General features: G+C 41.5%; 1 protein-coding gene across 3 annotated transcripts in view; it reads right to left on the bottom strand.

Moving 5' to 3' along the window:
* Positions 1-14,747, bottom strand: part of IFT122 (intraflagellar transport 122) — a 31,725-nt gene that overhangs the window by 6,823 nt on the left and 10,155 nt on the right. For all 3 annotated transcript variants that reach the window (XM_042012972.1, XM_042012990.1, XM_042012982.1), the window contains 9 exons: positions 14,278-14,442; positions 13,236-13,433; positions 11,480-11,620; positions 9,732-9,785; positions 7,315-7,476; positions 4,359-4,525; positions 3,331-3,502; positions 2,634-2,736; positions 974-1,114 (listed from right to left, as the gene is read on the bottom strand). In XM_042012972.1, the coding sequence (XP_041868906.1) occupies positions 974-1,114; positions 2,634-2,736; positions 3,331-3,502; positions 4,359-4,525; positions 7,315-7,476; positions 9,732-9,785; positions 11,480-11,620; positions 13,236-13,433; positions 14,278-14,442 (1,303 nt within the window). The remainder of the gene's footprint in view (positions 1-973; positions 1,115-2,633; positions 2,737-3,330; positions 3,503-4,358; positions 4,526-7,314; positions 7,477-9,731; positions 9,786-11,479; positions 11,621-13,235; positions 13,434-14,277; positions 14,443-14,747) is intronic.

Here is a 14,747-nt window from a genome sequence, read left to right on the forward strand (position 1 = left end):
GCATTGGTGTCAGTCTCAAAGAGCAGCCTATGAGACTCAGCTGGAAGAAAACAACCTGTCATGATTTTAGCACCAGCACTGCCAGAGGAGCTTTGTACCAGCTCAAGTATGCCCCAGCTACCCAAGCAAATCGTATGTTTACAGAGTTGCTATTCTTCTGAGCAAACTTCTGGCCTGAAACAAGCACGGCAAAACACAGAACAGTTGAGGCAATGGTTTGACACAGCCAGAGGCTACAGCTGAGCTACAGGCAGAAAGCAGCAGGTGTGCATCCCTGGAAACCTCTTCCAGAATGCCAGAGTTCACAAATAAAATTAGTTTTGAAAACTTTCACAAACACCAAATACACTACTAAGCCATCTGGAAAAACATGCATCTCAAACATCTGAGGGGTGACAGATCAGCTGAACTAAAACCAAAGGTACTTAGAGCACCAGGCAAAAGGCAGTATTCCCAACCCTCTGTATTCATTATCACTAAACTACACCTGTTAACTATTAACACCTCTCTCCCAGTGAAATACATTTGGGAGACAAGATGACAGCTAGCAAACAATAAGTTTTACCTGTCGTCAGAAATAATTTGTACCCTCCCTAACCTATGTTCGAACATTTGAGGTAACTTACTCTCCAACATCTTTTATTTACTAGCACGTTAACCCTCCAGGCAATGGGTGTGGTGGGAAGGTGCAGGAAGACACATGGTCCCAGGAGGCACAATTATCATCCCACCAGACTTCAGAAGGAGCCTTATGCCTGCTGATGTCACTGGTTTGTTTATTTGTTTTAAATTAGCACATGGGAAAACCAGAGGACTACAAAAATAGCACAAGCCTGAGATATGTACAGCATTAAAAAACCCAAACCAAACCACCCAGCAGTGAAGCAGCTGCAGCAATGCTATCACAATGCAGGACTTGTTTGCCTACGTGCACAATAAGGTAACAAACACCAGCTTCCTTTCAGTGACTCACCTTGGGCTATGTCTAAGCACTGCATGGAAAGCATCCAGTAATAATAGGCTGCATCATTAAATCGGCTTTCAACCACGGCGTTGTGCGTTAACTGCTCCAGCACCCTCACAGCCTCTCTCTGCCTGCCAGCCTTGTGAAACGCTACAGAGCCCAAAACAAAGAGGGGTTTACAGTGTGATTATATCAATTAACGGAAATCCATGTTTTTGAATTGAGAGCAGTCTATTCAGCCCCTATCAAATACTCCGTCCAGGGCAGGATAAAAGGGATTATACACTGGTATTTTCCTCCTTGAAAGCAGTGACACTAATGGAACACGAGAAGAATCTGTAGGTATTTTGAAACTTTTACACTGTCTCAGCAACTCTTGAGCTCAAGGAGTATGTACAATACTGGTTGCTGGGGGTTTTTTAAATAGAAAAGAGGGAAGATGCTGTGATGATTAGATCTCTGTACAAACAACAGTGGTCTCCAAACACTGCAAATCACAACTTTACTCAAAACTACAATAAATTGTTTGAAGTCAGTGCTCTGGTGTGTATGAATACTTTAAAAATATTGTGCTGAATACTTTAAAAGAGTACAGCACAGACTATACCCTTCTGTCATTTACTAACACCACATCCTTTTCTGCTGCACCAAGTAACACCCTCAATTCTCATTCGGCCAATGCAGCCTTCATATAAAGGAATGGGGCTGGGGGGGAATCAACCCCCAAAAAACCCGACCCCACAGCACTGCTGCTGCCTGAGTGAAGCCAGCTCAGCTCGAACCAGACCTCACACAAGACTGCAACAGTCCCATGAGGACCTCCAGCTCCCCCAGTTCTGGGCATCTACACTTGCTGAGCCCCAGCAGCACAGGGCTTTGTGGAACAAATGGGGCCTATAACCTGCATTCAGAGAGTGCAAACTACCCCACTGCCCTAAACCAGGTGCTCAAAGTCTTGATGCCAAGACACAAACTCGTCTTGTGCAGAGACAGATCAGGCCCAGCTTGTTCCCTACCTGGGCCCTTCTACGCCAGGCTTGGATCCGAGCTGGCTCAGGGAACAGCAGGTGCAGCTGTCACATGGAACTGCACCTGAGCCAAGGCACTGCACTGAAGCCCTCCTGGCTTCACACAGAGCTCACTTCAACAGCTCCTTGTCTCTGGAACAGTTTGTGGACTGAATTTTGAAGCCTTTCCATAGGATGGAAACTTGACAGTTCAAATGTAATCTTATAAGCCAAACAAACCCCACAAAAAGCTTAAAGAAACAGGAAAACTTTACTTGTGCAAATCCAGTATTACCTACATACAAAGAAAAATTATGTTTTTCACTCAGGTTTATAAGACGGCTGCTAATGTTTGAATTTTTGTGGGATAAAAATATTAAGACAGGATTATAGGCCAAACACCCCTTACATGCCACACTCAGATGTACAAGATAGAAAATCTGGACATATATTTAGATGCCATAATTTTTGATACATCCATCACACTTTCCTATAAAATAAGGAGATTTCCAGTTACTTTAAAACCAGCATGAAAACATGGATTATATTTGGTTTTGAATACCACTGATAAGAAATTTGCCAAGGCAGAGTCTGCATATTCTGTAGTGGAGAACTATGGAGCAAATATGGAGCGAGCAGTGATCTGTCAGTGACATTCTCACCTTTTTGGGCTTCTTCAAATCGATCATTCTCTGCCAGCCACTGAGCATAAGGGACATAGACTTCATCTTTGAATTCAGGATGCTTTTCACTCAGAGCAAATGCCTGACATAAATAAAAAATTCATTCTTAGAATATTGCCAGGTTTAAACAGTTCAAGGGTTTAGAATATTCCATGGCATCAATCCTTCAGCTCTAATAAAATTCATAATAAAACATATACACATAATAGAGAGTGTAATCCATATTTTCTCCAATAGAAAACTTATGTGTTTTAAAATAGAAAGCAATCAACAAGAGAAAAGTAGCTTAGCATAATAACAGACTGACTATTGAAACAGGAAGACTTGAAAGTGATTATCCAGGAAATTTAGTAGATTTCCCAGCAAGAGACAAAAAATATTTGTATTTTTACTGAATACATCCTCTAAAGAAATTGAAGTAACACTATAAATGCAATTTAGATTCACTTTCAGAAAACCACACCACCACCAAACACATGCTGGCATACACGATTAACTGAGATACTCTGAATCCTTCTGCAGAAGCCTCCCTCCCTCCCTCCCTCCCTCCCTCTCTCCTGCCTGCTTCTCCCTCACTACGATGCTGGGGGAGCCAGACATTTGCCTCCCTGTTTTGTTGCAACCAGTGACAGTAAGAAGCACTGGTTTTCAAAACAGAAATCAAGGGCACACTTACTTCTTCCCAGTGATGAGTCTCCACGTGGAGCTGGATCAATGCTTTCAGGTCACCAACCTTCATGTAGGTTTCTGCAGCATGGCCAGGGTTATCAAGTTGCTTAAAATAGAAGGCGCATTTGGCCAAAGGCTCACGCTCAGCTTTATCCAGTTTTCGAGCAATTTCGACTAACCTAGACTCAGCAGAAAGAAGCCAGATGTTTCAGATTCTGCCTTGGTGCTTTGCCTTTTAATTATTGTCATAACTTCACCTTTAATCGGTTAACATTTAATAAACATCATAATAGTACTACCATGCTACACCCTTTAAACAGTTTCAGTAAACATTCCAAATAGCATTTCTCCTCTTGCAAACTCAAACCCCTTCCTTCCCTCTTTACTCACACATTCAGCTCTGTATCTCAGACTCCATGCAGAGCCATGCAGATAGAAGGAGGGAACACATCCTACATGACTCAGTGGCACAGGACACACTTCCCCAACCCTGACCTGAGCAACAGACTCCTGAATAAACATCACCCCCTGTGCCACACAGCAAAACAGAGGCAAGAGCAGGCTGAGGGGCCTGGCCAAGATCTTAAGGCAGCTCAGCAAATGACCCAAAGTGCCACCTACATTGGTGAGAAATGACCAGCAACAGGAGCAGCTACAAAATTTCTGAAGACTCCGTGCCCCAGGTGACTTCTTTACCCACTAGATGAGAACAGCAGCAATGGGCTACCAGGTACAATTACTGCTGTGATGATTACCCTGAAGGCATTCAAGCTATTTTAGACAATCTCATATTGGAGATGAATCCATGCATACTCTTCACTGCTGTAATGCATTTGTTTTTGTAATATATTTATGGCCCTACCCTCTAAACATATGCAACTTTTAAAACATTTTTAATCATAGATGTGTTTCAGATACTCCTGATATAAAGGCAGATACCAAACACATACGGTCTTATTTTAAAATTATGTGGAATTCATAATATCTCATTCAAGCTTTTAATATATATTATCTCTGAGGTGGCAAAAAACCTACATATCCACCCAGCCGTGGTCCCCGCTGATTTCGATGGCCTTCATGTGCTCGCCAGCAGAGAGGTACATCTCCACTGCTGCCTTTGGCTCATTGATATCCTTGGCCCAGTCTGCTTGTTTTTTTATCAGCATCTTTGTGTCTTTGGGATCTCCAGATCCCAGAAATTCCTGCAACAGTGCAATACAAAAGACTGCATTACCTTCTGGTCACAAACGTCGTTACAGTCTAAACTCTAAAATACATAAAGGCTTTTGTAATGGATATCATGATGCTTCCTAGGCACAGAAATACTCCATGGAGAGCAACATGGACTGAGCCAGCCTTCAGCAGCTCATCATCAAGGCCCTGGGTCTGGGAGGAAACAGTGGCAAATCTCCCATTTAGACAGTTTTCAATTAAAAAACCAAAAAGCAGGAGGTTCTGGCCAGCCCCAGAGAAGGACAATGCAGGTGCCTCAGAGGCAACACTAATGCCCCCTCCTGCTCTCTGCTGAGCCTGGTTCGGTGGATACGAGTTAAGATTTCTGCAAGCTTGTCAGGAAAAGGCCTTCCCAAAACAAAATGGTACTAATCTAAAAACTCTAACAGATCAATTCCAAGTTTCAGATTTTCTCTTGCAAGCCAAGCAGGTATGGATTCATTCTCAAAGACGAGCTGGTCCCAGCACATGCTCAGTTAACAACAGCACATCCACTTAATCATATGCTGGCATCAGGATGCCCTACCACCAATCAACTAAAGGCTGAAGTAATTATCAAGTGTCTTTGCAGAAAACAAGATATTTTAAAAAATATATCAACGAAGTTCTTTTGCAAGGACAGAACCACAGCTGCTCAAAAGTGAGAGTGCTCTGAAGCACTGCTTGGACTTGTGGGAGGAATGCAAACACCAAGCCTGGACCCTGTGTTGACAACCATTCTGGAAATATTTCTAATAGTTAGTTCAGCTTCTTCTGCCAATACTAAAGCTCTGGCACCATATGGTTCACATCTGTTGACATCATGTGCCAGGAAAAAAGTATAAAACCCCTCTTCAACACCAGAAGATCGATTAAGGGCAATTTTGTCTGTTAACAGAACAGGCTACTGCCCATTAAACAGCTTCTATCAAAAGAAAAATCAGAACAGAGGAGAAATGACAGGTGGAAAAAGAGTGGAAAACTGTGTATCCTCTGTGTTTCTGGCAAATTCTGACTGAGGTTTAAAAAACCAAAACCAAAGCAACAAATGGGCAAAAACCTCTACAAGGAGCACCCACACACCAGATCTGCTTCACCACTGCAATTCAGCAGTTCTCCACTACAGCCAGAGCTGCACCCCATCTGTGCCAGCTCTAAATGAGCCCCAGGCCTGCCTCCTGCAGCACAGCCCTGCTCCAGGGAACAGCTACACAGGTATCCTGACAGCCTTGGAATATGGAAAACTGCATTGAAGAGTGAAGTCAAACAACCTCTTTGGCATGACTTGTTTTCCAGCTTAGGTCACCAAAATAAGCCCAAAATCAAAGGCTAAGCTTAGCTTCTCACAGTATAAACAGTTTTTTTGTGAGTTGCCAGTAATTAGTGATCCAGTGCTGTGATAACGAGCCTGTGACCAGGTATCAAAGGATTCCCAACCTCTGCCTCCAGTCTGGACCTTCCGTCCAGACCTCATCAAAGTCATGCACAAGAAACCAGGTTCTGTGGGTCCCTTTGAATAATTCTGGCAGCATCAGTGAAAACACCACCACAAAAACACACCCCTCCCCCATATATCTTCCCTTGGATAAATAGCTGGCCAACAAGGGGGTTTTACATGTTCTTCCATGTCCTGTGCACTCCCTGCACAAGCTGCCTTATGAAGTATCTTGAATTTCTCTGAATGAAGTCACTCTGAAGTACAGGAGACATGAGACCTCTTGCTCTCTACTGGTTAAATATAGACATGACTACAGCCAAGAATTAAAAGGTTCTTACAAAGACTTATGGGAACATTTTCCTGTATGAATTAAATTTATGTTCAAGAGGAGCCAAAACACTGAAGCTAACAAAGACTCATCAGCCAAAAATAGCGGAAGTCGGGCTTACATCAGCAAAGCCCCCAAATGTTTCTGTTGAGTTCTTGGAAGAAAAAGATCTCTTTGCAGCATGGCTTGGGGAACCTCTGCTACAGAGCTTCTGTGCATGTCATGGTGAATTCTTTGTCCCGGATTGGGCAGAATAAGGCTCTGATGAGTGATGAATGAGACTAAACAGTGCATGCATTCTCAGGGATTTTGATAAGAAAACACCATAGAAGACTTAAAAGCCAAGTAATGCTTCTTATCACCATACAGAAACATCACTTTTTAGAATTATATTCAATTTATTCCTACATGGAAACAGAGTTTAAAAAAAAGCCAAGACACTGAATCTTTGGAAAAAATACTGTAGTAAACAAAAATATTCTAGGTTAGCATATTATGCAGTTTTTAAAATGCATCGATATAGAACTGATTTACTCTGACACAAATATATTTTTATTATAACATGGGTATTACCTTGTCATCTTTGGAGGACAAACAAATAAAAAGGGACTCTCGAGTAAGATAAGGTAGAAGAAGGAGTCATACACCCAAAATTTTTAGTTTTAAAAGAAGGAAAATTACTATGGATAATGCTATGTAACCACAAGAGTTGCTGGTGGTGTCACCAAAAGAATCCACTGAAAAGCCCTGAATTTCCACAGCCGTATTTGAGACTCTACAAAACACAACCTGCTGCCTTGGTAGCAGACTCTGAAGGAAAATGCCACTGTTACACCCAGGCCAGAGATACTTTTCCCCTTATAAGCCAAATGAACTCCAAACAAATACCTGAGAAAATAAAATTGGAATTCAAAGCCCACATTTCTTCAAAATCTTTTGTAGGATCATACTTTGCAAACAATTACAGGTAAATCAATACATCTGCATTTAAATGTTCAGGTGCCAAGTCCTACCTTTGCATGGTCGAACATGCGTAGGTCAGAGTACATCTCGAGAGCCAGGTTTTCATGGCCACTCCTTTTGTACAGCTTCGCTGCCTCATGGAATTTCCCCTGGTAGGCATAAACATCTGCCAGGAACAGGTCATTGTTGTTCTCTCCATGCTTTTTCCGGTCCTGGAAGAATAGAAAAACTGAAGAGAGATGTAGAAAATATTCTAGATGATCAGGACCTAGGTGAGAAACAGCCCTTGAGGAATTAGATTTTCAGGCTTAGATTTTAACTTAATAATTAAAAACCTGTAACGGAATATCATAATTACACCTCTCCTACATTTCTGGTGAATTTATAATTAAAGAATTAAATCTCTCCTTAATTAAAATTACGAAGAGCAAAATTAAATGTCACTATACAAACCAAAGCGATGAAAAATCACTTGTCTTGATTTCACACAGGAAAATGAACACATGCGATCATTACACCAGTCTATTTTAAAAAAGGCATCTGATGGGCTCCTCATTTTCTCCCTACAAAGTCACTAGCACATAATTTGGCTAAATTAACAATATGTGCAGGTGGGATGACAAACAGGAGGGTAACTGCCAGCAATAAGTAGATTCAGAAAGTATGTTAGCCTGCCTCCGAATACAAACCAGCGACACCTCCACTCTCCCCACATGCAAGAGCTCATGGACTTGGGTCAGTACCAGTCACTTCCAGTGTACCTGTACATGCTCTGCTGGTAACCAGAACTGCTTGCTCTGACTGCCTGGGAAGGGACCACGAGAACAGTGTGAGTGCAGAGCCAAGCAGAAACCCTTCATGTGTGTGCAGAGCCACGGAGAAACCCTTCACATGAATCAAACTGCAGCAGTACCCAGACTGGGAGGGACCCAGGACACAGGTTTGCAGGCACGTGTGTGTTTCAATGTGTGTGCCTTATCCTGTGTATTGGACACACTCCACTGCCCTGCCTGGCATAAAATTATTGCTGCAGTTAGCCCACATCATAGACAAGCACATAGCTGCGAACTGGATTTAAAGAAAACTGCATGCAAGGGGAAAAGCGTTCCACAAGCATCCAAATTCAATCCTCTGCTGCCAAAGGGGCTCAGCCATCACTCCCTGGTCACACTTACTGACTGGGCTGACACTGAGCTGGTGCTCAAAGTTCCCTTCAAAAACTTGGTTAAATGAAAAATCTGAGGAGTTGTTACACCATTTTTACAAGACTCCACAGAATCTTGCCAGATAGAGGTGGCAACTATGTTTCTCTGACATCAATTAGGAAAAAAAAGTGTCATTACTGAGAGAAAACCATCATATTAATGGAAGATGTATGCTTAGTTACACCCCTACAAGCCTTAAAAGGAATCCAATCCACTGCAGGTGAGAGAAAGTGGGGATGTAGAACTCACTGCAGAAGGAGCATTTTCATGACATGCGAAAGTAAGTTTATGCCTGCTTATAAGGGGAATCTTTCTTAAACAGGATATGACACGACAAATCCAGAATATCCTCAATAAAAGCAGATCTGGAGAAGCATATGTGGAAAAGAAAGGTTACTACTGGTGAGAGAACACTCTCACCTACCTACACCCTTGAAAAGAAAAAAAAAGAGAACCAACAGAAGAAGAGGCTCTTAATGCAGACCTTTGTCCTGTGTAAGAGAAAAGTTCACTGCAACCAGCTGGCATTTTGACAGCAGCAGGCAGCTCTGAAGACATGAAGACAAGGAGTGTATCCTTTAAGAGAAGGTGTAAATCTAATTAACACAAGGAATAAAAATTCCCTTTATGCCATCTCCATGCAGATCTTTAAGCATTATCTTGCCATCTCTGCAGAAGGACAAGGGTGATGTATGTGTTTTCAAGTGCTCATGACAGACAGTTATTGTTGAGTGAAATTCTATCAAGAAGTGTGAAAAGAACAGGAAGGAGTGATTAGAGCACAGTATGGAAGTATGGAATCCCAAATTCTATTTCCAGTTGTCACAGACTTGTCATGAGACCCTGAGTTTGTCACTTCATTTCTCTGAGCCTGTTTCTGTCCCTGCAAGGAGGAGATAATAGTAATTACCTACCTCCAGGGGGTAGGGAAAAGCTTAATGAACTCATGTTTATGAAGTATTCTATACTAAGCTCTGTCAGCAAAGTAGTATTCTACCAATTATTAATTGAATATTGAACGTTTTTCCAGTTCTCCTGAAGACAGTTACAGAAGTTCCCATCCCACACCCACATTCTGGTCCATGAAGTTCCAATCCTACGATTAGAATTTGAGTCACCTCTACTAATCAGGATTTTTCACTTCAAACACATCTCCAACTGTCAGAAGCACTATCCAAACAAAATTCCTTCCAAAACAGGAAGTAGTGATTTTGGCACAGTAATAAGTTTAAGAAAATACACCATCTTGAACACTGGCTTACCTCTATGCTGCTGATCAGTTCTAAATATCGAAGGTCTCGTACCCTGGTAAATGCCTATTGAAAATAATAAAATAATAAAAGGCATTAATTTGAAAACCCAGAAAAACCCAAATATTATTCTGCATGAATCAAGCTGTCTTCATGCAAAAATGACAGCTGGGTTTGAGTTTGTGTAGTCCCAAACCTGAAGGGGGCTCTGACTATGACTGTGGCCCCTGAGTTGCTGCAGGAAAGGAGACAAGGTACAACCAGAACAGCTCGGCCCTGACATGAGCAGCACAGCAGGGAACAGGAGCTGTGCATACCAGTCCCCCAAGAAATAGAAAGTGTCAATTAAAATACTACATGCTTTTATTCTGGCTATTTAATAGCTTCTCCATTTTGATGTGAGGTGTGACATAGACGAGGAAATTTCAGGAAACTATTACAAGGAAGGGGATATAACTGATTGTATTGCCAAAGCCTGCTGCATATGCTTCTAGTTTTTAAACCATTCAGAAAATCCAGCATGAAAGAAGCTCAGAGAGAGGAAAGGAAGTAAGGAGACGATAAGATAAAAGTACTGTAAGACAGTATAATATCTTTGCAAATGGAGATGAATGTGCAACCCAAAGTCTCAAGTGGCAAAGTCACGTGCAAGTTGCAGCAACTCAGCACTTATTCCTGACATGCATCACAAAACAGAAATTTAACTCTTTGGGCTGCACATTCAAGATTTCCAACCAAACTAATACTTAAGAGGGCACAGTGTATTCTGCTTACATCGGATTGGACTAGGAGCTATGAGAGCCTTTAATGTCAAGAAGCTGCTTTTGTTCGAATTAATCCGCTCTAATTCTAAGAGGGCACTACTTTAAAATTCCAAGGAGGCACTGAAAACTTCTTTTTAAAAGTATCTATTTGCATAAAGCCATACATGAGACTGGAATTATTCTGATGCCTCCACTTAGAAAAAAAAAAAAAGAAAAATAAAGCATTTCATTTCCTTTTTTAAAAAAAAAAATCTGTTATTAAAAGATACCTATCATTACAGACCATTCTCAGTGTGTTTTTAGAATGCTTTGTCTTTCATACAGTATTCATGACACCAAACTCAGTTTGCTCTCACTTATTTGAGAAGAGGTGGTGAAAGAAAATAGGGAAGTATTTTATACCGGAGAAAATCTCAGTTCTTCAGTATATGCCCTCTCATAGACCACTCTCCAAAGCAAGGCATGCCACACAGAAAAGGACTGAAATGACACTATCCCATCACCACGACCTTCACAGAACGTTAATGGGTAGATAACAAAGAACAGGAAATCTTCGCATTTGTACTGAGGTTATATTAAATATTTAGGGAGGAAAAGGGCAAGTTTGTAGCAGTAGGGAAGCTGAGCATCCTGTGCTGCCACCCGCTGGGCGCTGCTGAACGGCTTCCCAATTCTGCTCCCCCAAACCCACTAACACATCTTCCAGCTGAAACCATTTTCTTTCTATCGAACACCTTGATTTAGAACATGGCATTTACCTAGAGAGATACATTAGACTTCAGTTCAAAACCTCATCTCAAAATCCTGAGTACAGAACAAACAATTGGTTTGTTTGTGGAACAAGACACACTAAGGACAAGCAAGACAGTAACCCAGGAACATCACTTGCATTCCAGTCATAAAACATGCATTATACACACACACACAAACACACACACATAAAAATATAAATATAAAACCCAAGCTTTCTGCTAAACGAGTAAATATATGCTTTACCTTTTTAGCAGTTTCAAACTCCAGCCCTTCCAAGGCTTCCATGGCCAGCTCTCTCCAGTCAGCATCAGTCACTCCTAAACAGGCAATTTGATAGGCTTCTTTAAACATTTTTCGTTCCAGATATTGATACATGGGTGCAGACTGAGGATTGCCATAGAAAAAAACATGTATCAGAAAGCATAATACTGAGATATATTAATAAAATTCTCTACAAACATTGGAGGGAAAAAAGATATATTCTAATCACAACCATTACAAGCTGCCCAGAGAATGAACATCTGGGTTTTGTACACAGACAGAACAACATTCTGGGGTGATCATGATCATATCTTTAAACAAGCTGGGTTAATGACATTCCAAACTCATCCATTTTGAAATCTTCAGTTCCTTGCAATATGAGGAAATAGTTAAGAATGTGAATTCTTCTGGGAATTGAACACACTAAATATGACATACACTGAGCTTTTCTAGTACTACAGAAGCAGAGCAAAGGAGGGGCAGTGTGTTTGCAAAGGCTAAGAGCATGAGGTGTGGCACCACTGCCGGGCGCGACGCGTCCCTGGAAACACCCAGACACACAGGAAGGGTGCCATGGGAAGTAACCCTTCTGCCCCAAGCTCGAGGACAAAGCTGTTCTATCAGCACTGTGGCTATATAGGCCCAAAAGACACTCAGGCTTTCAAGGACCTGCCCCTGCCCTAAAGGAAATCCAAGCAGGGAACTGCCAGCTGCTGCAGGGTGGCACACACAGACAGATGTGGGTCTGCAGCCACAGCTCGAGCCCTCTGAGGGAACAGGGAGCACTGCAACACTCGTGCCTTAACCTGGGTTTGCAACCCCAGCAGGACACAGGTCCATTTCTGTGTTATTTTTATCCATTTATATGAAAATTGTACACCCTTTGGTACTCCCTCTCTCCAAAAGCACAGCTTTGGAAAAGCTGCCTCTGTGACACTGCACAGTAATTCTGTGGTGTCTCAGTGCCTACAGCATGCCAAAGGCAGACAGGAGTGTTCAAGGCCTGGTGACCCTGTCTGTGGCTGCCATCCACCCTGGGCAACCCAGAGCCTCATCAAGGACCTGCCCAGGGCCTCAGGGGACAGACGGGTCTGTAACACAGGTGTGCATTAGTCAGTACAAGCACAGGGCATTCTGCCTCCTTCATTGACTCTCAGAGGCAAATCCTGCACACGCCTGGATGCAGAAAGTCACAATCTTTTTGCTTTTTTTTTCCTTTTTTTTTTTGGACTTCCATTGCATCTCATGACACAGAAAACAGCATTTTATGGAAGGTAATCCCTAAATTCCGATTATAAAGACTACACATGTATTATACATTCAGACTAAAATATACAGTTTAAATACTGCCTAAACATATCTAGATGAAGCAACAATAAGACAGTATTTGATATATTCAAGAAAAATGAAATTACAACTGGGGAAAAGTCATATAGGGAGAACACAGTAAAAATACTGCAGGAGGTAAGGCCTGTACTATATTAGATTACGTGCATTTGCAAGTAGAAAGGGAGAATCAGAAACAATTACCAACAGCAAAAAGGAGGTTAGCTTAATTAATGCCAAAGAAACAAAAATAAAATAGATCACACAATATAACTTAAATAACAACGAAGGAAGTGTGAACTGCAATCATTTTAGTAATGAAATACAAGTAAATCTCAGAAAAGCTTCTTCACTTGTTAAACATTCATGTTTATGAGATATAAAGCAACACTTAATGAGATTAAAGGATTACCTGCGGAACTTCAACTGCTGACATAGAGAAAACATGAAGGCAGAAGATCTTGGAGCCATTGTAACCCACAACAAAGCCTTGCAGTTTTTGCTGGTGGACGGGGAAGTTGCTAGCTTTGATATTGAGGTAACCCCCTCCAGAAAAGCAAAGCATATCCTCGCACTGGGTATTCCAGGCCACGCTATTAGCATTGGGTTCCTAGTGAGCAAAACAACTCAGGATTACAACTGATGCAATCACATCTTTCCTAAGAAACATACCTCCTTCAGCTACAACGTTTGACCCATTATAGCCTGGTGTGTACACACACCAATTATTCACATTTGCAATATCCTAAAGCCTAGAATATTCCTAAACAGATTCATAGGGACGTATTTTACATTTTAATACACAGCTATAATTGTCTTGCCTTTTATGTATATTTACTAGTGATGTCTACTATCAAACTGTAGAACATTATACCAAATTCCACAATAATATACTGTTAGTTAGAACATTTAATTGATCATTTCCTCAGTCCATTACACAAAGGAAGTTACAGACCCTATCTTTGCAGCACTCCATCCTTGCTATCCAGTGTGTTATGAAAACATTTAATCAACATTAATAAGTGACTGCTAAACTGCCAATGAAGAGGGCATTATCATGATTCCTTTTATAGCCTACGAACACCAGATGAACAAAGATGTTCAGGCTTTAATTCCATTCATACTAATAAATCTAAAATGCTCTTTAACTGTAATGCTTCACAGGGAACCAGGGCAGAGTTCTAAATTAAACTGAAAAGGTCACATATTTAAGTGCTCTTTATTCACCTGTTGCTCACATAGATTTCCTGTCTTCTCATTCCTACTCCAACATCTCTGAAAAGGTGGTTTTCATAAACAGATCACAGTTAAATTCTACAAGATGGGATTAATATCTTAAATGAGTTAAAACGAATTCCTGTGCAGCAACACTTTTGGGATGTTCTGTGCTCCAAAGTACTTCTTGCCCTCCCACGCCACCTTTTAAAAAAACCCTAACAACTGTTAATTTTTACCTGAAACAGCAACTCTTTGGTATGAATGTCATAGACGAGGCAGGTGTCGTTCTCATCCACCACGGCCAGCTTGTTCCGGGACGCGCTCATGTCCAGGCAGCGCACGGCCGTGGATTGCTTCAGCAGCACGATCGCCAAGGCGTTGTCCACGAAGATCTTCAGGATCTAGACAGATTTGAAACAAAGTCACTCCAGACATTTCTGTCCCTAGAACAGGAAACAGCATAGCAGGTAAAAACTTCAGTGCTGTTGAAAGCGTGATGAAATTGCAAGCTTTTCAGAGACAAACTGCAATAAAATTAGGGAAATGCTTCCAGTTTGAGGTTTCTTGAGCAGACTGGCTGCTACAACATGCTCTAGGTCACAAGCCTATACAGCTAAATCAGATGCTATGCATCCTGGATTCTCCACTAGTTACACAATTTCATTAATACATTAATATAAAACATAGAGAAGACACACAGGATCTC

The sequence above is a fragment of the Corvus kubaryi genome, unplaced genomic scaffold, assembly GCF_017639235.1.
Source record: "Corvus kubaryi isolate FWS band 111438036 unplaced genomic scaffold, C.kubaryi_AGA036_p1.0 136, whole genome shotgun sequence".
Lineage (NCBI taxonomy): Eukaryota > Metazoa > Chordata > Aves > Passeriformes > Corvidae > Corvus > Corvus kubaryi.